Below are 26279 nucleotides of genomic sequence, written 5' to 3'. Positions count from 1 at the left end.
GAGAGAAGATTGTTGCTCAATTTTTCCATTTCCTGATTCTTGCTGAAATTGAAGGGGAAAACTATATTCCCCATGAAGCATTTTTTAAAATTTTTTTTAATGTTTATTTATTTTTGAGAGAGAGGAAGAGAGAGACAAAGACAGAGTGTGAGCTGGGGAAGGGTCAGAGAGAGGGAAACACAGAATCCGAAGTGGGCTTCAGGCTCTGAGCTGTCAGCACAGAGCCCGACTTGGGGCTCGAACTCACAAGCCACGAGATCATGACCTGGGGTGAAATCAGACGCCCAACCAACTGAGCCACCCAGGTGCCCCTCCCCATGAACCATTTACCCCTTCTCAATGGAGAATCCATTGATTCTCCAGATTCTTTGCCTCTTTCTCGAAAGTTTCAGAAAGAGATCCTGTTAGGCTTTTATTTATTTTTTTTTTTTTAAATTTTTTTTTCAACGTTTTTTTATTTATTTTTGGGACAGAGAGAGACAGAGCATGAACGGGGGAGGGGCAGAGAGAGAGGGAGACACAGAATCGGAAACAGGCTCCAGGCTCTGAGCCATCAGCCCAGAGCCTGACGCGGGGCTCGAACTCACGGACCGCGAGATCGTGACCTGGCTGAAGTCGGACGCTTAACCGACTGCGCCACCCAGGCGCCCCTTGTTAGGCTTTTAAAAATAAGTATTTATTAAAATAAACATTTTTTCCCCTTCATCTTTCATAGAATAGGAACCATGGAACTGGTTTATTCATCTCCCATAAAATATTGAACTCATTCTGATGTGTCGGAAATGCTGGTAGCAAGCTGTTTTGCCAGCAGACAACCTGCTGCCCTCAGCAGCTGGAACCAGACGTAGGCAAGAAGATGCTAGCTTTGATTTCCCTGACACAATACCTTTCTTCTTACCTTTGGACCTGTTCACACACTTCTCACTCCTGGGAGAGGGCATTCCAAACCTGTAAGAATCCAAAGCAAATTCTGAAATCTAGTCTAATTTCTATAGCAGTGGGGCATGATTTAAATCTACCATCACACTCTTGTGGAAATTTAGGAAATACTTATGAAAGAATTCATACAATTCAAAACTCAGGAAATGTGCCACATTATCACTTGTCAAATTCTCAGTTACTAAAACAGATGGAGTTTTGCGTGAATGACCTTCTCCTAGACAAGAAGAAGAAAATCCAGTGGGAAGTCAATACCTATCTGAATTTATTTGCCTGCATTTTTCATACTGATTGTTTATGGCTAAACTGAGTCTAATATAATTACATCCATCCACTGAATGGTAGATAGATCTTAGGATAAATAGTGACAATACATAGGACTCTAAGAAATGGCATGGCAATAATTCACCCTGTATATAATTATTGTTCTTCATTGGTCTTATTGAAGGCAATGTGGAGAATGAATGCAGATGCAGGTATGGCTAAGTTTCTAATGTTGTTATTCTGCTCTACCAGGTGCGTTGTAGAAGACAAGAACTCAAAGGTGGCCTGGTTGAACCGTTCTGGCATCATTTTTGCTGGGCATGACAAATGGTCTCTGGACCCTCGGGTTGAGCTGGAGAAACGCCATTCTCTGGAATACAGCCTCCGAATCCAGAAGGTGGATGTCTATGATGAGGGCTCCTATACTTGCTCGGTTCAGACACAGCATGAGCCCAAGACCTCCCAAGTTTACTTGATCGTGCAAGGTAAGAAAAGGTGGGATAGGTAGGTGGTAAGGGAGAGGTGAGAGAAAAAAATTAACATGATGTATAAAATATTTGCAAAACCCTTTCTGAAAAAACCTTTCACATGCAATTTTGTGTTTAAGTATCTATTTTTTCTCTAAAAGGATAGACTTAAAATGAAAGGACTAAGGAGAAAGAGGAATCTTGCCACTGTGAGCCAGTACTCTTGGTAAGAATATTTTCTTCTAGCCCTGAGTATAAAAGCACATAGCAAAGGCTATGGCTGTTGAAATAATTTGGAACTAAGTAACAAGAACACAGACAATGCTTAGAACCATGTGAAGTCCACTTCATCAACTTTTAGGTACTGGATGACTCTTGCTGAAGGCTTGGTTTTTATCTTCAGCATAAAGAATATTACTAATTATCTGTTCTTGTGATAGTAAGTATAATTTGGAAATAAAAATTTTCAGGGGCCTGATATCCTCTCAGCTGGCCAGCTTTCTTTGTAATTTATATCTCCATTTAATGGTAAGTTATTTGTGAGCAAATCTAATGACAAGGATTTGCAAAGTTATTGGGGACAATCTGCTTCTAAACTGGGGTTCCTAAGGGCACATCTGAGTCATGGTTTTATAGGACAAAAACCGTAAGTGGCATACACATGCCCCCAAACTATAGCTCTCATGGGTCCCTTTCTCATAATTGCAGAATGAGAACAAAGCTGATCAGCTGCACAGTTTTATTGCAAGCGAAGTCAAACCACTAGCAGTTCCAATCCATCTATCAGAAAAGATCTAAGCACTAACAAATATTAGGGCTGTGTTCATGTATTCTTGATTTACAATTTTATGTAAATTTAATGCAAATTAGGCATGGCCCTAGGGCTCCTGTCAGGATTCCAGTGCAGTCAGTGGTGTGGGAAAGTTTGACTGTAGCTTCTATTAATGTGTTATGGAATTGATTATTGCAGCGTTTAAATTATTGCTCTCCCAACTCCTCTGATTAATAGATTGAAACTGGAGTAAAATACATCAGAGACTGCCTGGTCCAGAGGTGGTTTAGTCATGTGACCTCTATCTTGGTCCATTTGCGATGGCTGACAGCTTCATTTTATTGCTTGTAAAAAACATGTCTACGGACTTGCAAATTTCCTATCATAGTCAAAGCATAGAATGTTTTCCTCGTGGTTTGATACAGAGTGCTGGAGCTCCATAACATGGTACATCAGGGCTTGGATCTCAGGCAGCCCATTTAAACGTGTAAACATAACCAGAGATGTGTAAATACGTAAATGGGTTAATTTACCAGCTCCCTCAAAACCACAAGCACACATATATTCTCTCTCTGTGTCTCTCTGTCTCTGTCTTTCTGACTCTTTCTCTCATGCACACACACACACCTGCCTCAAAATAAAAATAGTTCTACCATATGCAATGGCAGAGGAAGCCTAGATACCTAGTTTTATGGCCAGCTCCATATTACATTATGAGATTCCTACACAATTTTAATACCTTTAAAGCCTTTAATGTCATTGGAAAGCCCTAGACACCACAACTGGAAAATGTGTATGTGTATTATACTAAGTAAAATTGGGCAATTTGAGTATTATATTCCTTGGATTCTAGGTGAGGAAACAGAATTTCCTTAAATTTAAGTTACTTGCTCCAGGTCACATAGAGAATTCAGGGAGTAAGTTGGAGCCAAGCAGGCCAGGAATCAAATCTGAAGCACTTTCTAGTGGAAGGGAATTTTTTTGATAGCTTTAAGAACTAATAGATTTATGTTTAAATCAGCTGTTAGCACCAAATGCCCCATGTCCTCCCCCCCCCCCCCATTTTTTTCTTACTTATCTGCATACATTTTAGTTATGAACTAAATGTGCTAATCCTGAGAGGGTTAGAGGTGCAGCATAAGTGAAATTAACTTAAATTATCTTAATATTAAGTGATGGAAAAGAATCTACTAAGTGCCATGTACTTTTATTCTGTTGTGTAGGAGAAATTTTTGTCTACCCTTTACCATTCTTCTAATGGTCTAAGAATTAAATTGACATGAAATAGATTAACAGAAAAAATAAAATTTAATTTCATATGTATGGGAAATCCACATAAACATGAGAGTACAAAGACAGCCAGGTAAAATGAGTATATATATATATATATATATATATATATATATATATATATCCCAGAACTAAAGAGAATGGGCTGCTGGACTGAGAAGAAAATGGAAGGAAAGCAATTCACAGGAAAATGAAAAAGAGTCAATGTTTGGTAGCAAATATTACTGGGCCATTCAGAAACAATGGGACATAGAGAGGTCGTTGATCAACAGTGCTTACAAGATTCCTCCTTATTGATCACACCTAGTTCATATTATACTGTAGTTATTTATGGTGATAGCTCTCTTGCTGGAGCAGATCCTCCACCTAATTTTTTTTTAAGCAATTAGGGAGAAGGTCAACATTTCTTCCCAAGTCTTTAGGTCTGGATTATTTTCAATTCCAATAATCTGCATGCCAAAGGTACACGTTTTGGTGCAATTCTTTCTGAAAGCTGTAGTTCTTTGTCCCATTTGATTCTGATAAAATTATTATTAATTAGATGTTAGTAACTTTATTAAAAATGTGCAAAAGCTTAAACTTCAGAGACAATAAGGAGTCTGCCCAAGGCTGCCTGTTCTCTTAGGACAGGGTTTCAAACCCGTATCTATGTGATTTAAGATATTATTGTACTTTTTTAAATCACATTGCTGTGGAAAAAATAAGGAGCAACAAAGCCTATACTTATAAGAAATATGAAGAATGGATCTTCTCCTCCCTGAGACTGAGTCGTGAAGGGGGATTTTTCTGACAAACTATATGGACGTTGCCATTTTATATCTTGCACCAGATGGCTGATCCACTTACCCTTAGGGCATTAAATGTGGTGATTATATCAGTGGTTCCATCTCCCGTGCTGCTTGTTCGTACTGTTTCCTCTGCTTCCTACTCTGTGCCTCAACCCTATGTGTTCATCACATCAAAGAATCTGTTTCTAGGTATAGCTGCCACTCTTCTTCCCTCCAACCCCATCGCACCTTCCTTCAAAATGTAAGAGTCTTTCGAATTTTTCAAATTCTGCCTTGTTCACTCTCCATAGTTTCTGTGAATCCAATTTAACTACCCATTAAATAAATACTGCATTCTTTTTCCTTGCTTAATGGTGAGGCCACCTTTAGCTCTAAGTTGCTATGAGATATCAGTAAAGAATAGCAGTCAAGAATGTGGGCCTTGAAGTCATACTTCCTGCTTCGTATCTCAGTTTTCTTTCTTTCTACTTAAATAATTTTGGTGATAAACTACTTTGTTTCTCTAAGGCTCAGTTTTGTCATGTGTAAAATAGAGATAAAATTCAAATTTTAAGTCTGCCTAAGCCTATTGTAAGGATTAAATTAGATGATCTATGTAAGTGCCTAGCCCTGTGTCTGGGCCCTGTGTTTTCTTTCATCCATTAAGATGATAATAATGGTGACTGGTGACGGTGATGATGGTGATGATGGTGATGATGGTGTTATGATAACCATGTTGCTGCTGCTGCTCCAGTATTTGTCAGAAGGCTCACTTTTGCCCTGGGGGTACTACCCAGAATCTAACAGCTGCTTCCATTTATTGCCTGTTACCCTTGTGATAGGCTCTTTCAGCTTTTATTTTAGATCCCTCCCATCCATTTTCCTCAGTTGTCCTTTTCCTTAGCATTCAGTCTTTGGCTTTACTTATTTAGGATTCTAAAAGGCTTCTTAAACCAACATCACTTTTAAATTCTTAGTTACATTTATTAAGAATATTTAAGGAGAAAATTCAGCATGCTTCAGCAACACTTGGAGGGTTTGCTAAATTTTAGATTGGTGAAACTCCCCAGAATTTCTGATTAAGTAGTTCTGGGGACAGGGGCTAATATGCATTTCTAACGTATTCTCAGATAATAATGATGATGCTGGTATAAGGACCACACTTTGAGAACCACTAATTTAGAAGAATTGTATACCTTAAGAACATCTGGGGAAATATTCATTCGTAATTTCATTTAATTTCAGATAGTGTTGTACCCCCAAATACTCCTAAAGTGTTACACGCTCCCCCCCCCAAATACTCCTAAGATACTGCAATGATATCCCTGGGCATAAGATAGACGATAGGTAGATTGACAAAAACCTCACATTTCATGGTAATATCTTAGGCCCTCCAAAACTGCTTACCTAGCTTAGTTTTGTCGAAAGAAATTCTCCTCTCTTCCAAAACTGTCCATTTTCAGGTATCGAGGCTGAAAAGAAAATGTTGAGACATAAAAACCACTCTAGATTTCAAAAATCTCAACTTTATAAATTTTTAAGTATTTATACTTTATGTTTCTTAGGTTTTGTTTTCTCAATTCCTTTTCTATGTATCAGCACCATATTAGTGACTATTTAACATCTCCCACATTTTTCTCTTAAGTTTTTATCAGTTCATGAGGGTCATTACACATAAAATATCCAGTGTTGAAATAAATATGCTGCATGGTTCACTAAACTCAATATTCAGCTAAATGACATCTCTACACACCTTCCTCATGAGATATACAGGTGAAAGTTTTGCATCAGCAAATATACAAATCAGTAATGATCTCTGGGTTGACTTGTGATTAGTGATATTAAATGTTGCATCTGTGGAAGCAATGAACATTCAAATATGAACATACATTTGAGATACTTAATGAATGGTGGGACTCATATCTAAAGGCAGATATTTTGGTTTCCACACCACTTTCTTTACAGATTCTGAGACAAAAGATTAAGAAAGAAAACATCACTATTAACGTTAATAAAATAAACAGAGCACTTTGACACATTTCCTATTAATAATGTATTTTTCTTCTAGAAAGGTTATCCACCTATGGCGTGTTTTATCTGATCATGCCACAGATGAAGGCACTTGCATTTACAACGTTTCTCTTTGTGTGATCCTCACTTAACCTACAATAAAGTCAACATTTTGGTTTATTATACTAGTCAAAATATAGATTCCTGTGAACCATTCCCAGAACAATTGAACCAGAATCCCTGGGAATACAGCCAAAATTTGCAAATACGCTGCGTTCTGCAGATGATTCAGATATTTGTGAAAAACCAAGATCTACTATGCTAGAGATCTAAGCAATTAATGAGAGGAATTTGCTACTGCCTGCCTGCTCATTTTCCTATATAACACAGCGACAAATTGTGTCTAAAGTTCTGTGGAGCAGGTACTAGAGCCTTATAATAGAAAAATAAAATAAAATAAAATAAAATAAAATAAAATAAAATAAAATAACCTATGTACTTCTAGAAAACAGATGTCCTTGAGTGCTGGGAATAGTGGCCCCCAGAGTGCAAATTTTTTTAACTATAACATTAAGAATCTCCATGTATATGTAAATACAAAGGATACCCTAACATGACAGGATTTTTAAAATGTGAGACTTATTTTTAAATATCCCATTCACCATCCCTTACTACATTAATCATATTTTCAAATTTTTATTACATTATTCTTGAGCCAGCTATCCATACAAGAATGGTAATTTCCATGTTGTATCTTTTGCTTTCTTTTCATGCTATTCTAATTTGATTACTGGTGTTTTAGAAATGGCCTCATCTGCATATAATAACATTGAGGATATGTTTTTTTAATTGGTTTTTGAAATGTATTTCTAAGTTAATATTTAAATTTCACTGTAATATTAAATACAACGTCAGACATTTTTCTCACCACTGTGACTCAAGTCATACATTGATTCTGAGAATCTATTACTTGTAAGGAAATTTATTGCATAATTACCTTAATTAAACCAATATAATTATGGGAAAAATATGAAGGTGGGACTTCCTTTTAAGACCATGTTTGGCCTTTTTTTTTCCTTTTTCGAATCCACACACTTAAAAAGCCCAATTTCTTGTACCTCATTAATTTTAGAATATCTATATTGACTTCCAACTGTAATGTCCATAGATTCCCTTTTAATTTAATAATTAAAAATTCAAATATTAGAAACACAAACTTTTTTTTTCATGAATATTAGTCTAGAACTTATTGTTTCTAAGATTTAAATTCTTAGAAGCATTTTAAATCCTATTAAACATTCTAATTCTGATCTAAATGTATTACCCAGAACTCCAAGCAAGTGTCCTTTTTATATCTCATAATCTATCTTTTTTCCCTTCTTTCATTACAGTGTTTCCCTTTTATCCCAAGTTTTTTTTTTTTTTCCCATAGTTTTATTTACCCACAGTCAACTGTGGTTTGGAAACAGATGATCCTCCTTCTGACACATAGTCAGAAGGTCAATAGTAGCCTAACACTACATCACAATGCATGTGTAATTCACCTCACTTCATGTCATCACATAGGTATTTTATCATCTCATATTATCACAAAAAGGATGAGTATAAGAGAATAATTTATTATGAGGGAGAGAGAGAGAGACCACATTCTCATAACTTTTATTATAGTATATTGTTATAGTTGTTCTATTTTATTATTAGCTATTGTTTTAATCTCTTCCTGTGCCTAATTTATAAATTAAACTTTATCATAAGTGTGTATGTATATATGTATGTATGTGTAAGAAAAAACATAATGCATGTAAGGTTTGGTACTATCCATGATTTCAGGCATCCACTAGGGGTCTTGGAATGTATCTCCTGCAAATTAAGAAGGGGACTACTGTACTTACTTTATTCTCCTTTCCCTTCCATCTTTCTTCTTTCCTTTCTTTAATTAGCATTATGTTGCATTGATTATTTTTTCAGTAACTTAACATTGCCTACAAAAATTCATGTAAAATATTTGCTACTGCATTCCAATTGAACTTAGCCTGGAGCTCTTTACATTTTTAAAGCAATCTAATAAAGAATTTTAAATCTTCTTCAGTTGGATTTGATCTAGGGTTAATTCTGTTGGTTATTGAGAATCTTGATGATTAACTGGAATTCTCATTTGGAGTTTCTATGCTGAAGTGTGCTATTTTTCCTACTCCTCAGCTTAATTTTTTAGACAATATAGCCTCTTGATTGGCTGTTAAAAGGCCAGGTTCTGACTATTAGGACATCAGTATCTACATTAGCCATCAGAAAGGTGATGTAATATAGGAAGAAGTGAAAGTTTTGGGCTAAAATATTTGTGAATAGTACTTTATTGGGGAGTAGAAATTTTTATTTACCTTTCAAAGTGCTTCTAGTTAATCTAAGAATCATATTGAATGAAACAAATTAGCAAGAGAAAAACAAATGTTTAACAACATGTATACCTTCTGTATACATGCAAGAGACCCAATAATACTGAGTAACTCCCCAAAATGCCCAAAGCCATCACATTGAATGCCATCCTCGGCTTATGACAAAAGGTGTTGTCAGTGGGGAGCCAGTTGTGGAAGGTTACCAGGAGAAGCACAGTAAACCAGAGTTAAGATTGCTGTGCAGATCTAAGTCATGCCTTCTCTAGTAATAAGAGTTTCTAGAGATTTAGAATCACCCCCCTCTTCCTGGTACATCAAAGGAGACACCCATAAAAATGGAGATTTTCCTTACAAATGTAAATGTCTCTTACAAAAAGATAACTTGTACTCAGTTTTCAGAGCTTCTATTTTGTTTGCGGTTTTAAGTTGATATTCCACCTGTGGGAAGGATTCAAATTTCATTTAAGTCAAGCCCATCCACTCAAAATTAATTACTATCCCCAAGTTCTCTATATGTATCTGCAGTCCACCTTTTAGACATGAAATTAAATCAACTATTTACATCCACATGCTTTCTGTTCTAACCTGCATTTGTCCTTCCTGAAGATGACAAAACAATAAGGGAATAGAGACAAAGTTATTTTAGAACCCAGAGTTGGCTCCATGTAAAAACCCAAACTCCATGAAAAGAAGAAAGCCACCTGAAGACAGATGCCAATAAATGATCAGCTATATTCAAATCTTGAATCATTATACAATTATACTAATTTTAATGCATTATGGTCAGAATTTAATGTTGATTAGGATGATTTTGGGAGTGGAGATTCATTCCATTTTGGAACTGCATATCCTAGTTTAGATACATGCAATGTATACTACAAGTTATTTTCCTTACATTTACATAATATCACATGGGACAATTTACAGATGTGCTAGTTTTTACACAGATATTTTACCTATTAAGATAAGGATAGCTACCTTTACAAATATCCTAAATAGTACTGTAAGCTACCCTAAACTTATGTTTTCTATACATTACCAAAAACAAAACAAAAAAAAACCTGTGTACTTTTAAAAATAATAAAGGCAACTTTTTGAATTAATATATTTAACAGTCAAGAAAAATGGCATATATATATTTATATATATTTTAAGACAGAGGTACTTTCATTGTTTTAAGCTTGCTCTATTAGGTAACATTTATTTTTTGCACATTGAGATGATTTGGGTTGTCTTTTTTTTTTTTAAGATCTGTGTTCATTTATTTAATGTTTATTCATTTTTGAGAAAGAGAGAGAGACAGAGCATGAGTGGGAAGGGGCAGAGAGATACAGAGGGAGACACAGAATCTGAAGCAGCCTCCAGGCTCCAAGCTGTACACACAGAGTGAGTTGTAGGGCTTGAACTTACAAACCATGAGACCATGACCTGACCCAAAATCGGATGCTTAACAGACTGAGCCACACAGGTGTCCTGATTTCGTTGTCTTTTTTTTTTTTTTTTTTTCGAGAGAGAGAGTGTGTGAGAGAGAGAGAGAGAGAGAGAGAATGAGCAGGGGAGGGGCAGAGAGAAAGAGGGAAAGAGAGAATCCCAAGGAGGCTCCATGCTGTCAGCACAGAGCCCAAAGCAGGGCTCAAACCCATGAGCCATGAGATCATGACCTGAGCTGAAATCAAGAGTCAGACACTTAACTAACCAAGCCACCCAGGCACCTCATGCATTGTCTTTAAAATTTGTCAAGTCCTAGGTCTGCTTCAGTGACAAAGTAAGAAACAAAACAAACAAACAAACAAAAAAACAGTAACAAAATACAATAAGGTCCTTTTCCTTATTTTGAATCAAAAAGCTACTAGGCAAGCTGGAGTGTGGTGGGAAAGCAGCCATACTCAACCTGTGCCAGGGCCCACCCAAGTGGGGTACAAACACCAGAGGTCACAGGGCTCATGAATGATGGACATATGCATGGGGAGGCAATCATGGAGGATTAGGACCCTAGTTACATGCAAGAGAATTGAAAAAGTTAGTAAATATCTTGAGGATAATGATAACCAGTTTTTCATGGTGAAGAGAAGTATAAATATGCAAAAGGAAAAGCCTAAATGAACAGAGTAGTGTTGGATCAAAATTGGAGTTACTAGTGTTTATTCGTGAGTTTTAATGGAATAAATAGGTAGGATAGGTAGATAGATAGAAATATATATGTATATGTGTGTGTGTGTATATTTTCTATCCTAGTCAATTGAGAGAACCTTGGAGCACTTATACTCCAGTATCAGTGAGCATACCTAGCATCCAGTTGTTGGTTTTAGAATATCACCCTAACATAGGCAGTGATTTCTTTGACATCAGCCATATCAACATTTTTCAAGATATATCTTTTAAGGCAGGGGAATGAAAGCAAAAATAAACTATTGGGACTACATCAAAATAAAAAGCTTTTGCACAGCAAAGGAAGCCATCAACAAATCAAAAAGGTAGCCTAATGAATGGGAGAAGATATCGGCAAATGTCACATCCAAAAGGGGGTTAATATCTAAAATATATGAAGAACATATGCAATGCAACACCAAAAAAACACAAAAAAATCTGATTAAAAACAGGCAGAGAACGTGAATAGACATTCTTGTAAGGAAGATGGCCACAGACCCGTGAAAAGATGCTCAACATCATTCATCATCAGGGAAATGCAAATCAAAAACACAATATGATATGACTTTATATTTGTCAGAATGTCTATTATCAAAAAGACAAGAAATAACAAGTGTTTGTGAGGATGTAGAGAAAAAGGACCTCCCATGTGCTGTTAGTGGGAGTGTAAATTGGTACAGCCACTGTGGAAAACAGTAAAGAGGTTCTTTCAAAAACTAAAAATAGAAATACCAAGCAGGAGTTAAGATGGAGGAGTAGTAAAGGGACCCTATGCTTTCTTGTCCCTCAAACACAGCCAGATAAATATCAAAATATTCTGAGCATCCAAAAAATCGACCTGAGGACTGAGAGATCAAATTCCACATCTAGATAGAGAAAAACAGCCACATCGTGTAGATAGGAGGTGCTGAGTGAGAGTAGACCTGGGGGAGAAAAGAATTGCAGGTGCTGTGAAGGGGAGGGAGCCCTGATCACAGAGAGAGAGAGAGAGGGAAGGAGGGATGGAGGAAGGGAGAGAGAGAGACAGACAGACAGAGAGACAGAGAGAGAGAACGCAGTGCACAGAGGACTGCACATGAAAAACTTTTCCCCACAACCATTGACTGGGAGAAGGAGAGAAGCTATCATAAGTTTTTATAAGCAGTGGAGCTCAAAGTCTAAAGTTTTAGAAATTCATGCCATTGGTGGGGTCATACCTGGCAGGCTTAGTGGTGCTCCTGTGGGAAAAGAGGAAAGAGGAGAGAATACAACCAACACTACAGAAATACAAACAATTTTAAGAGAATATTAAGAAAAATTATGTGCCAACGAATGGGACAATCTGAAAGAAGTGGATAAATTCCGAGAAACATACAAACTACAATAACTGAAACATGAAGAAATGGAAAATTTGAACACATTCATAATCAACAAAGAAATTGAATCAATAATCAAAAATCTCCCAGCAAACAAGAGTTCAGAGCCAGATGGCTTTCCAGGTGAATTCTATCAGACATTTAAAGTAGAGTAATACCTGTTCTTCTCAAATTATTCCAAATAAATAGAAATGGAAGGAAAACTTCCAAGGCCAGTATTACTTTGGTTCCAAAACTAGACAGAGACCCCTCTACAAAGGTCTATAAAGGGTTGGCCAGTATCCCTGAAGAACATCAATGCAAATATTGTCAACAAGATACTACCATGTTGAATCCAAAACATTATGCCTACTACTATTTTCAACAAGATACTACCATGTTGAATCCAAAACATATTCAACATAATGTTGAATCCAAATTTTACATTAAAAGAATTACCACAATTAAGTGGGATTTATTTCTTGGCCTAGGGGTGGATCAATATTTACAAATCAATCAATGTTATACAACACATTAATAAATGAAATGATAAGAATCATATGATCCTCAATAGATGCAGAAAATGCATTTGACAAAATACAGCATCCATTCTTGATAAAAACCCTCAACAAAGTAGGTATATATGGAACATACCTCAACCTCATAATGGCCATATACAAAAGACCCACAACTAATATCATCCTCAATGGGAAAAACTGAGAGCTTCCCACCTAAGATCAGGAACAAGACAGGGATGTCCACTCACACCATTGTTATATACCATAGTACTGGAAGTCCTAGCCTCAGAATCAGACAACAAAAAGAAATAAAACACATCCAAATCTGTAGTGAAGACGTCAAACTTTCACTATTTGCAGATGACATGATACTCTATCTAGAAAACCCAAAAGACTCCACCAAAAAATTACTAGAACTGATACACAAATTCTGCAAAGTCACAGGATATAAAATCAATGTGCTGAAATCTGTTGTATTTCTATACACCAGTAATGAAGCAGCAGAAAAAGGAATGAAGGAATTGATCCCATTTACAATTGCATCAAAAACTAACATACCAAAGGATAAACCTAACCAAAGAGGTAAAAGATCTGTACTCTGAAAACTTTAAGAAACTTATGAAAGAAATTGAAGAGGTCACAAAGAAATGGAAAAACATTTTCTGCTCACGGATTGGGAGAATAAACATTATTAAAATGTCTATACTACCCAAAGCAATCCACATTTTTAATGCAATCACTATCAAAATACCACCAGCATTTTTTACAGAGCTAGAATAGCTCACAAAATAGCCTGAATAGCCAAAGCAATGCTGAAAAAGAAAAACAAAGCCAGAGGCATCACATTTCTGGACTTCAAGCTATAGTACAAAGCTATAATCATCAAGACAGTATGGTACTAGCACAAAAACAGACAAGTAGATCAATGCAACGGAATAGAAAACCCAGAAATGGACCCACAACTATATGGTCAACTAATTTTCAACAAAGTAGGAAAAAATATCCAAAGGAAAAAAGACGGTCTCTTCAACAAATGGTGTTAGGAAACTGGACAAGAATATGCAGAAGAATGAAACTGGACCACTTTCTTTCACCATATACAAAAATAAATTCAAAATGGTTGAAAGACCTAAATCCTTCAAAATCCTAGAGGAGCACATAGTCAGCAACTTCTTTGGCCTCAGCGGAAACAGCTTCTTTCTAGGCATGTGTCTGGAAGCTAGGGAAACAAAGGAAAAAATGAACTATTGGGACAAGACAAAAACTTCTGCACAATGGAAGAAACAACCAACAAAACTAAAAGAGAGCCTATGGAATAGGAGAATATATTTGTGAATAACATTTCTGATAAAGGGTTAATAACTAAGATATATAAAGAACTTATCAAACTCAACACCCCCTGAAAAACAGTGTAGTTAAGAAATGTACAGAAGCCGTAAACAAACATTTTTTTTTTTCCTAAAGAAGACATCCAGATGACTAACAGATACCTGAAAACATGCTCAACATCACTCATCATCAGGGAAATATAAACTAAAACCATGATGAGATACCACCTTACACCTTCCAGAATGGCTGAAATTAACAACAGAAGAAACAAAAGTTGTTGGCTAGGAGAAAGGAGAACCCTCATACACTGTTGGTGGGAATGCACAGTGGTACAGTCTCTCTGGAAAACAGTATGGAGATTCCTCAACAGGTGAAAAATAGAACTACCCTATGACCCTGCAATTGCACTAGTAGGTATTTACCCAAAGGACACAAAAATACAGATTTGAAGGTGTGCATGCACCCCAATGTTTATAGCAGCATTATCAAGAATAATAGGGTGCTTATGTGGCTCAGTTGGTTAAGCATCTGACTCTTAATTTGGGCTCAGGTCATGATCACATGGTTTGTGAGTTTGAGCCCCACATCAGGCTCTGTGCTGACAGCACAAAGCATGCTTGGGATTTTCTCTCTCTCTCTCTCTCTCTCTCTCTCTCTCCCTCTCTCTTTCTCTCTCTCTCTCTCTCTTTCTGTCTCTCAAAAAATAAATAAATAAATAAATAAAATAAAAAAGCCATTCATGAAGCTTCAATAATATAAAAACATTGAAGAATAAATTAAATAAACAACATAGAGAACCTAATGCAGAAATCAATATTACTACCAAAGAGAATAAATGTGGGTTTTTTTTTCTGTCTGTTTCTTATTTGTTTCTTAATGGAAGAGAAATACTTAATTCTTGAATGGACACAAATGATGTAAGATGGCAGTGTTCCCTAAGTTAAATATAGAATATTTTTATGTATCTAAAATTTATGTGGAGAAATTTTGGATTGAAATTATACTAAACTTATCAAGATAATTATGAATAGGTGGCACAAATAGCAATATGTTTTAAGTTGTTTTATTGGGACAGGAAAATTTTGTACTGCTAGATATTAACATGTTTTATAAAGATAAAATTTCACAACACTGTATTTTTGAGTAAAGGATGACCAAGTCCACGGATATAAATGCATTGTAAAACACTATCACATATAATTAGAACACACATGATCTTGAATTATTTAAGATCATGGAGAAATTATTATTTAACAGATGATTCTGAATAACTATTTAAAGTAAATATAGAATTATATTTTTACTGAACAACCACTCATGACAGTTAGTACCAGATGTCTTAAATATTTAAAAGTAGAAAATAAAGGAAAAGGCTGAAGGAGCCATCAACAAATAAGTATCTCAACAAAATGAGGAAGAATTTCTTAACATAAAAACGAGTGAAAAAATTATAAAGAAAATGGATAAATTTGACTATGTATATATAAATTTATACAATTAAGAAAAATGATAAAGTGACTTAAAAATGAAATATGCAAAAAAAATAAAACTTTAATGTCATTGGTACATGACTAGATTTCAACAGGTCAATAAAGAGAGAAAAAGATCAATACAATAAGTCTAAAATTTGTCTACGAGCATAAAATCACCAGTTTATAAAAGGACCCGTGGAAATAGCAAACAGATGAAAAACTGTTAAAATCTCACAAATAAAGAAGGAAATGCAAAGTAAAACAACAAATTGTTAATTTTTAGACTGTTAATACTGGGAAAGGGTTAAAAAAATGTGGCTAGCCTGAATTGGCAATCAATATGACAATTGATGATTTTATATCTCCCTGTGGAGAGTGAAAATTAGTGGAAACTTTGCTAGGGTATTGTAGGAATGTTGATCAAAGTTTTAAAACACATTTGTATCATTTGACCCAGTAATTCCGCTTCCATGAAAATCCTCTGGAATGCAAACAGATTTTCGAACAAAGTGGTCATCACTGAATTATTTTTAAAGAAAATTATGAAAGCGCCCAAAATAATCAGAATAAGAAATGAGGAAGTTAAACTGAGGTCATTTCCTAAGTAGAAATACTGTTAGAATAGACATTAGAGTAGCTGCCGGCACTCAAACCTCTTGGCTATATCTAGAACTTTTGTCCTTTCAGTATTGGGATGCAGACATTACCACCCAGTGTAATAGCAGAAATAAAATACAAACATTCTCAAAAGTATGGCTTAGACATGAGATCCAGGTCTTCAAACGTGCACCTGCCACAGACTTGGAGTTATTAATAGGCATAACTGATACAAGAAACTGGAGACCAAAAAAAATCTATTTAGGTAATTGGTGGCACCTGTAGAAGTGAGTTTATATCTGGCAACACTTGTATCACTGATGTCTCACTAAGACTGAGAGCCATGTTGGTAATGACGAAAGCCATGGCATTTCCTGTTCAGATTCATCAGCAGTCATGCCTCCCTCATGAATTTTTTTGGCACTGTTCTGGGTTTGCAGGCTTCCTAGTGGTATTGTGAGTTGCAGTGAGTTCCTTCTGTGTACAAGATAACCAGAGATGTTTTCTCTTTCTTTAAAAAAATTTTTAACGTTTGTGTATTTTTGAGAGACTGAGCAGGAGCGGGGGAGGGGCAGAGAGGGAGACACAAAATCCGAAGCAGACTCCAGGCTCTGAGCTGTCAGCACAGAGCCTGTCTCAGGGCTTGAACCCACAAATTGTGAAATCATCTGAGCTGAAGTTGGAGGCTTAACTGACCGAGCCACCCAGGCGCCCCTCTCTTTCTTTAACTAAAAACTCTGAGTTATACAACAAAGCAATCATTAACTATCATGCTTTATAAAACAATTTAGTACATGATAAATGTTTGCTACATATGGTTAAGTGGAGTGGCAGGTTACAAAAAAGTATCATCCATAACCTTGATTTTGTGAAGTGTAATATACACATCATAGGCACTCATACATCCACTGGAAAAAAAAAGATAGAATGTAATATACCAAAATCATTTTTACAGTAGTGTTCTTAAATGTATGTATTTATTTTGAGAAAGGGAGAGAAAGCAGCGGAGGGGTAGAGAGAGACAGGGAGAGAGAGAATCCCAGGCAGGCTGCAAGCTCAGCACAGAGCCTGGCATTGGGCTCAATTCCTGTGACCATGAGATTGTGACCTGAGCCAAAATCAAGATTCTATCACTTAAGCGACTGAGCCACCCAGGCACCCCAATAGTAGTTTTTTTTAATGTTGTCTTTATAGTCAATTTTTATGTCATTTAGTTTCCAAATTTGTGTGTGTGTTTGCATTATCTTTGGAGAATAGCTTAAAACTTGTTAAAATAATAGTGATTATTGAAAGGACAGAATTTCAGAGTGAAATTTCTCTTTGGTGTCTTCTACCTCGAATTTTTTTTTTTTCTCTAACCTTCCATCATTCCCTTTCCTAAGTGTTTTGATATCTTTTGTTTTTTCCATAGTGGAAGCAAATTCATAAAATTGTCTATTTGAAAAATGATGAGGCCTTAATTTCTTATGTTTTGCAAAGATATATTCTTTTTAAAAGAGATATTTTAAAGATAATGCTAAACACACACATACCCACTTACAATTACAATGTCTTTGGGAGAAGGAAAAAAAAACAGACTTCATGTAAAAAAGACTTTGTTGGGGCATCTGGGTGGCTCAGTCAGCTAAGCCTCCAACTTTGGCTCAGGTTATGATCTCATGGTTTATGAGTGTGAGCCCCATGTCAGGCTCTGTGCTGACAGCTCAGAGCCTGGAGCTTTAGATTCTGTGTCTCATTCTCTCTCTGCCCCTCCCCCACTTGTACCTTGTCTTTTTCTGTCTCTCAAAAATAAATGGGAAAAAAATTAGAAAAAGACTTTGTTAGTCTCCACATATCAAGTACAATTGTAGAATAAACAATTTTTCCATAAATTCTAAGCTCCCCACAATTTCAAAACAAATGAAACAGAATAAAAACAAAACCTTTCTAGATTTTTTTGGATGCTGCTTTAATATTGGTTTCATTTGCCTGTCTACCCAAGCTGGAGCCCTCAGTCTGACATTTCAGTGGCCTTCTTACTGGAATCCTAAATTCAAGTCTATTTGATCTTATCTTGTTTTGACCTCTTCAGTCCCTGGCCTTGGGGTAACTCCATTTTCCTTTTCTCCATCTTTTATAAAGGTTGCTAAGAAATAGTATATCATAGCATTTTACTGAGTATCCTACAAAATCATACTAATCTCAACTGAGTCCTCATGCTTTACAGAAATCTCCATTCATCACTGGCTGATTTTTAGCTCGATTGTGTAAAACATTTTTTTCTAATCTTTATTTTATATTTGCAACCTTCTGCTTTTCCTTCCATTTTAAAGTGACAGTCTTTTTTTAAAAAAAATCTATTTGTGCTCTTTATTAAACAAAATTTCTATTAGATATGCTTCTGACAGTTCTCTTTTTTCTTGCAATTCCTTTCCTTCTTATGTACTGAAATAATCCCTTAGTGTTCTATCAGACTGTGTCAACTTGAAATTTTTTAGTTATATGATCTTATTTCTGTGTTTCATCAGAGCCGTCCGTGCCTCTCTTTCCTTTTCAAATTCTGTCCATTGATGACCTCATCTTTAATGTAACATCTGTACGGTTTTATTCCAAGTCCTCGTTGCCAGGCTTGGCACTTGGGGGGAGGGGAGAGGAGGGGGGAGGGGGAATAGAGAATATAGTCCAGAAATATTTCATGAGCATTTTTTTTTCTATCTACCAGCCATTCCATGTTTATTATGCTCAAGTAAAATTAACCACTCCCTCCAAAGCATCTCTTCCTCTTCCTTCTGATTTCCTTATTTTCAATAATGGCACAATTGATCTCCCTGAAAGCAGGGTTATTTCCAACTTCTCTGTCCCCATCTACCCCGTCCATCTCTCCCATTCTATCAGTTACACGTTTTTGTGAATCACGTTTACATCATCTAATTTAGTCCCTCATTACCTCTTTCTCATATTTTTTCCCAAGAAAAGTGGTATCTCTTGCTCTCATCTTTTTGTATTCTAAATTGCCCTGAACATCACTTCCAGATATTGTGAAATATAGCTCTGGTATTAACATTCCTTGTCTGAAAACTTTGATCTTCTCATAATTGTATACAGAATAGTCTAGTTCTGAGTGATTTTTCCTCAATATGTTGTTCAAAAACTAACTTCTCATGTGCATACTCTGTATTCTAGATAATTAAACTCTTCTCCAAAATTGTGAAAGTAGAGTTAGCCAGGCATGGAGTCTGAGGAAGAAGATTCCAGGTAGAATTAGGGTATGTAGCAGTAAGCTGGAACATGGTGAGCAAGGAGAGGTGGGAGAAAAGAGGAGGCTGCAAAGATACAGAGAGTCTTGCAAGGTATGTTAGGGTTTTATTTTGGTTTGTTTTGGAGGGGGGTATGTTTGGGTATTCCAAATGCAATGAAAAGCAACCGAAGATTCTAAGCAGGGGAGTAACATGTCCCCATTGAGGTTTTGAAAAAATCACCCTATACACTCTATATAGAGTGGTTTCTCTGTCATGGCTTATTTAATTATACCATCCAAAAGCAAGCTCTCTCTTCTGTAACACTAGAAGCACTTTATCTCTCTCTGAACACATATCACGTTCCTCTTTATAACATGCCTATTTGAATACACATCTTATCTCTTCTAATGGAAGCTCCCAATATGTACAGACTATGTCTTGTTTCTGTTTGAAAACACACAGACCTTCAGAAAATAGTAAGTTCAGAAAATACTCTGAATGAATTAATAGTCTTACTTTCTGACAGTAATATCCAGATTCGTAGTGAAGGCTGAAATCATATAAGGAATATTCTCAGTTGATGAAAATCTTTTTTTTTTTTTTTTAGTTTTTTATTTTTTTGAGAGAGAATACATGTGCACTCTCAAGAGTCACAAGAATCAGACTTCCAGGTGCCCCAACAGTTGAAGAAAATCTTAGTCTTTATTCATTGTGATTCATCATGACCCTACCTTTGTGTGGAAGGAGCAAACCTTTGTAATTATCTGTACCCTATTCCCTCTGTCTTTCAAACAGCAATAAATGTCATGAACTTCTTTATAATGGTATATCAAGCATCACCCAACTAATAATTATTGAATATTTTAAGTTTTCCAAAGAAAATTATCAGTTTTCTCTTTTAATATTTGCTACAATGAGAAATTATTAAATCTGAAAGATAAATTACCATTTTCTACTAAATATCCAGTCACAAGAGCTGGACCAGGCCTATGAATTAACAAAAATGAGAGCATTTTAAAAGGCTCCAAAGCAGAAAAGAGAGGTAGAGCTAACTTTCCTGAATGCTGATTGGCTGCTGAACAGATGATGATTTGTGGCACATTTTAAATTACTCTTCTGGATGGAATAGTTTATGGAAGGGGAACATGGTATTGTTCTTTAACATCCTGAAGCATCTAAAACCCATGCAACTTTCATTGATCTGCTCTCTGCTGGATAATATTGCTGTTTTAAAATCGATGACATATTAACTTCTCTCAAAATGCCTCTATGGTTGTAAACATTCCTTGTTGTTTGTTGAGAAGTAAATCTCTTATTCACCCCCCGCCCCATTAAATGAGTTTTCATAGACTTTGAGGATACCACAGTTCATCAGTGTCACTCTATTTTTTCATAGTTCTCTCCATTTCACTTCCATTTTGTAATCACACATGATAACTTAAGAGTGTAGAGTTTTCTTGGACAGGAGTCTTCAAAAGTCTCTGAAAAAAAGATGAATAAGTGAGTAAACTCAGCACATGGTCCATTACCCATATCCCAGCAGAATGTTTCCTAAAACTTCTTTAATAGAGAGAAACAAGACATTAGCTTGATGTTTTTGTTTGTTTTGTTTGACAGGGGATGGAGGGGAGAGCTTATTTTTTCAGATTTTTTAAATACCATGGTACAGGAAAGGGTATGCCCAGAGAACAACAAACTCCCCATATCTGACGCAGATCAAATTTCAGAGCAGTTTGTTTCATCACCTTAAAAAAAAAGTTATTTGAATTAAACTGAGTTAAAAGAGGGAGAAAACCTATTCAAGAATGCAGCCTGGCCAAATGGCCCTTGATTGATGGGGCAACAACAACCGGGGGGTATTTGCCAACTCACCATTGCCAAGTCCTCAGAGTGATTTTGCTGCCTGTGACAGCTGGTGTTCTCTATTGGAAAGCCATGTCTGTATACATCTATGATTTGCATATTTATATACCTCGGCTGCTGTATGAGGTCTGCATTTCACAGCAGTGTGTGTAAGCTGTGCAGCCTTCCTGCTTGAGTGCCTCTGGGCATGAGATGGTAGAATTGGTTTGGGTAAAATTAGAATTTTAAGGTTTTGTGTTTTTCAAGTTAGCCAGTAATACCACATTTTTGTTCATCTCCCTCTTCATCAACTTTCAGTAATACTTTTGAAGATTCTCTGCATGGGCTACCATTTGAGGCAGACACATTATATGCTCTCTAGGAGGGTACAAGCTCAGATATTAAGACATCGTGCACAGATAGAAAGGATGACATCGAAGGAATATATTTAGTCGAGTTGAAGCCTAAAGAGGGAATTGTGGGATTTGCACACTGAAGGGGTTTACTGATGCTTTTCCTTAAGTTGATTTAAGAAAGTAAAAATTGCTGTATAAAGAAGATATGAACCCAGCTAAGGCTTGACTTTCTACATTGTAATACCACAGAGTTCCTGTAATAGGTGGGACTTCCATGGTTATTTGGAAGATCACTTATGGAATGCAGAAAAAAACCAGGAAGAGCTCTGGAGGAAAAGAATATACGAGTGTGAAGAAAACAGGAGTTGGATAAAACAGACAATGAATATATGGAAATGATGTGATTTTAGGAGCAGAGGGAGTGGTAGGTGATTAGGAAGAAATACATTAGGGTAGAGGGTGTCATATAAACAATTTTGAAAGTAGCTGATAAGAGGATTAGTCTTTGCTCCCTGTGAGATTTAAAGTCTCTTACGGTGAAAAGGTGTTAATTTGGTACAAAATGATGGGTGGGATCTTCAATGATGGAAAGATAATCTGAAGTATGATGATTTTGAAGTCAGTTTCTGGAAAATAGTAGCATCACAAAGAGGGTATCCAAATGACAGTTCTAATGCATGAAGAGAATGGGGAAATTTTTTTAAACAAGGAAGATTATGATATCTGGCAAAAATATTCAAATTGTGTCAGAAAAACAATAAAGGGTTTAAAAGTTAACTTAAGGTTTATTGAAGCATGATTTCAGTAGAGCGGCATGGAGTGTCATGATAATGCAGTAGTTCCTATTTTGAAGAACTTACTATATATGTGTCAGACACTCATACTCATACATACAAACCCCACACAAAACCTTTAGAGTGAATATTATGAGCCTTATTAAAGATGAGACAGAAAAGATTAAATAACTTACCCCGTTTCACACAATTAATGTGCGGTACTTCTATGATTCAAATTTGGGTATGTCTGATTCCAGAAGTCATTTTGCTTATTTGTTTGTTTGCTTACATTCCTAACATTCTGCTTCCTTGGACACAGAGGAGGGATATAAAGAAAAGAGAGTGAACAGTTCTCTCGGGAGTATTTAATTTGAGCGAGCAGGGAAATGGCCATCTGGAGATGCTGCTTATACACGGCGCTTGCTGGGTTTGTTCTATGCATACCTGTGAACTATGGATAAACAACTTGATTATGATAAGAAAACTAGTTTATGTCAACAGTGTTGCTGAAAGTATGATCCACATGCCTTATCTCCATTTATACTTTCTAGTACATTCAAATAGGATTTTGATTGCCTATACGGCTACAGCAACCAACAGTTACCACAACTATCAACCAAATATAGAAAACAGAGTATATCATTCTAAGAAAACCAGAGATATAGCTGTTTTTGAGGTATTACTATGTCATGAAATAATAAATACAGTTTTTTAAGTTTGTATTTAAATTCCAGTTAACATACAGTATAGTAATAGTTTCAAGTGTATTGATCTAATTATTTTCAATCATTATTATTTCTCTTTTTATTTGGTTTGGCATGGGTATAGTTTGGACCTACTTTCAGCATGCTTGTCTGATAATCCAAGTGAACACCTGTTCACAGAATCCTTTGCTGGCTTAGCCACAAGCTGCAAACTGAATGCTATCCACCCATCCACAGGAAATTTTTCTGGATGTGTTGTCTTTTAAGAAGTATCTTTCAAAGTACTGCTGCTGAATCCTGTTCTTGTGCATCAGGTAAAAGTTTATCTGAAAACCAGCTCATATGTGGTAATTTTTTAAAAAATATTTTATTTTGGGGCGCCTGGGTGGCGCAGTCGGTTAAGCGTCCGACTTCAGCCAGGTCACGATCTCGCGGTCCGTGAGTTCGAGCCCCGCGTCAGGCTCTGGGCTGATGGCTCGGAGCCTGGAGCCTGTTTCCGATTCTGTGTCTCCCTCTCTCTCTGCCCCTCCCCCGTTCATGCTCTGTCTCTCTCTGTCCCAAAAATAAATAAAAAATGTTGAAAAAAAAAATTAAAAAAAAAATATTTTATTTTTATAATTATTTTATACTATCTTAAGACATTTACAATATTGGACTAAAGACCTACCAAAATGCCAAACATAGCCATGAAGATTTAGTATGTAGTGGCTTAAAAGCATAGGTACTGGGGCGCCTGGGCGGCTCAGTCGGTTAAGTGGCCGACTTCGGCTCAGGTCATGATCTCGCGGTCCGTGAGTTCGAGCCCCGCGTCCGGCTCTGGGCTGACAGCTCAGAACCTGGAGCCTGTTTCGGATTCTGTGTCTCCCTCTCTCTGACCCTCCCCCGTTCATGCTCTGTCTCTCTCTGTCTCAAAAATAAATAAACGTTAAAAAATTTTTTTTTTTAATTTATAAAAAAAAAAAGCATAGGTACTAAAGTCAGTCTGATTCATTTGCTAGTCATATGACTTGGTACAAATTATGTTCTCCTTTGTGACTGAGTTCCCTTTTCTGTAAAAAGTGAATGTTACACTCCTATAGTTTTGTGTATGTGTGTGTGTATGAACATTTAGAGAAAGTGTAATCTAAAGTCTTTTTCACATTATCTGACATATAGTAGGTGATCAATTATGATATTAAAGAAGATGAAATTATCCCTCTAGGAATTATGTATGAAGTTTGCTTTACCAAATTACTGATTTTTATTAGAACCCTTTTCATCTAAAACCAACCCTAAAAAGGAAGAAAATATGACTATAATCCATTAGCTTACTCTTCTACATTAGCATTCATTATTGCATTTACCTAGAATTCAGATGAAGAAACATCAAACAGCAAAGTAAATAACAGTAGATTAAAGTATGCTTCAAAGTATGGGGGAAAAATTATATGCTTATAGGGAAGGGGGAGTTAGAAGAAACACAAGAGTTTTATAGGATGCCATCGCTTCTGAAGAAAAAGGTTATTCTCAAATTTTTTTGCAATAGACACTTCTAGAAGGTCTGTGTTAAAATTAATAGTTATTTGATTTTTTAATATACTTACATTATTTAAAAAGTTTTCATTTCCTAATTGATCTTTGATTTTGCATTCATATATTCAGTGCCATGTTGGGCTTTCACAGAGCAGGATACACTACTATTCTGCTTATTTTTCTTGTAGGATCGATGAGTCAATCCTTTGGAAAGGAGATATAAATTAATAAATTTCCCACCACTTAAAAGAAAAGTGGTTTATGTTAGGTTTTATGTGTTTTGCCACATCAGTATGTTCTAGCAGCTTAATGGATTAAAAAAAAAATGTACTATGTAGTTCAGAAAAAGTACTGAAAACTGTATAGCAATTTCAGTTGTAAAATGCTTAAGGAGGTTTGTCAAATCCAAAGATCAGGACACTATAAACAGATATCCAGATTTAATGTTTAGATTAAATTAGACAAATTTACTCTAATTTTAAGGTGATTATTTGTACACACATGCACACACACACACAGCAAATATAAAAATGTACAGACACAAGGAGTGTTTGTTATAAAAATAACAAAATTAATTTATAAACAATATAAAATTTGTTTATAAATTTAGATTATTTTTATCCTTCAGACTAGTTCACTCTATTTTAGTAGTATACTCTTCTTTGAAAGTATAATCTGTTCATCTTTTTGGAGAACTTATTTACTGATATATTTATGAACAATACAATACTTTTTGTTGGGGTGCCTGGCTGGTTCAGTTGGTAGAACATGAGACTCTTGGTCCCAGGATCATTAGTTCAAGGCCCACATCAGCTGTAGAGATTAATTTTAAAAAATTAAATAAAAAAGAAGAATATTTGCTACTTTATAAATACTTGTTTTTGGTGTTGTTGTTGTTGGTGTTGTTGTTTTAATTTCTTTACCAAGCACAGTGTTACCCAGCTCAATCACACACTTTAATTATTAGTGTTTGGATTTATTCTTGGTGGATAAACAGTTGTTGCCTTAATACTAGGGCACCATGATCTTAGGAATCACTTCTAAAAATAATTTCTAGAAATAATTTGAACAAAAATTACATTATTGAAATAAGAATATATTTTTCTAAGATAAAATTCCTTACTAGCTCATAGATAACTATGCTATACTTATATTTTATTAAAAAATAAAAGTAGCTAAAAGAAGAAAATAGTTTTGTTGGCATAATGTAAACATACTAGACATACACAGTGTTACATAGTGTAAACTCATATACACACACAGAGATTATATCCATGCACCATAATGGAATGAATCCCATTATATGATCTCTGTATTAAAAGTAAGATAATATTATTGATGATATTCTATCATTTCAATTCAATTAGATAAGAGAAGTGAAAATAGTGGCTGTTAATGGAGCTATAAAACCACTTTTTAACTGTTTATTTTGGATGGGGGGGGTGGGGGAGAAGGGCAGAGAGACAGGAGAATCTTAAGCAGATGTTAGGCTCAGTACCGGTCCTGACACTGGGCTCAGTCCCACATGACCTTGGGATCATGACCTGAGCTGAAATCAAGAGTCGGACACT

The 26279-nt window shown here is 35.8% G+C and overlaps 1 protein-coding gene across 2 annotated transcripts in view; it reads left to right on the top strand.

Moving 5' to 3' along the window:
• Positions 1 to 26279, top strand: part of LSAMP (limbic system associated membrane protein) — a 649278-nt gene that overhangs the window by 339708 nt on the left and 283291 nt on the right. For both annotated transcript variants that reach the window (XM_019448433.2, XM_019448430.2), the window contains exon 2: positions 1456 to 1688. In XM_019448433.2, coding sequence (XP_019303978.1) covers positions 1456 to 1688 — 233 coding nt within the window. The remainder of the gene's footprint in view (positions 1 to 1455; positions 1689 to 26279) is intronic.

The sequence above is a fragment of the Panthera pardus genome, unplaced genomic scaffold (assembly GCF_024362965.1).
Source record: "Panthera pardus isolate Hobbes unplaced genomic scaffold, ASM2436296v1 HiC_scaffold_16, whole genome shotgun sequence".
NCBI classification, from domain to species: domain Eukaryota; kingdom Metazoa; phylum Chordata; class Mammalia; order Carnivora; family Felidae; genus Panthera; species Panthera pardus.
Note: the sequence above shows the minus strand (reverse complement) of the source record. Positions and strands in the feature narration are given on the sequence as shown.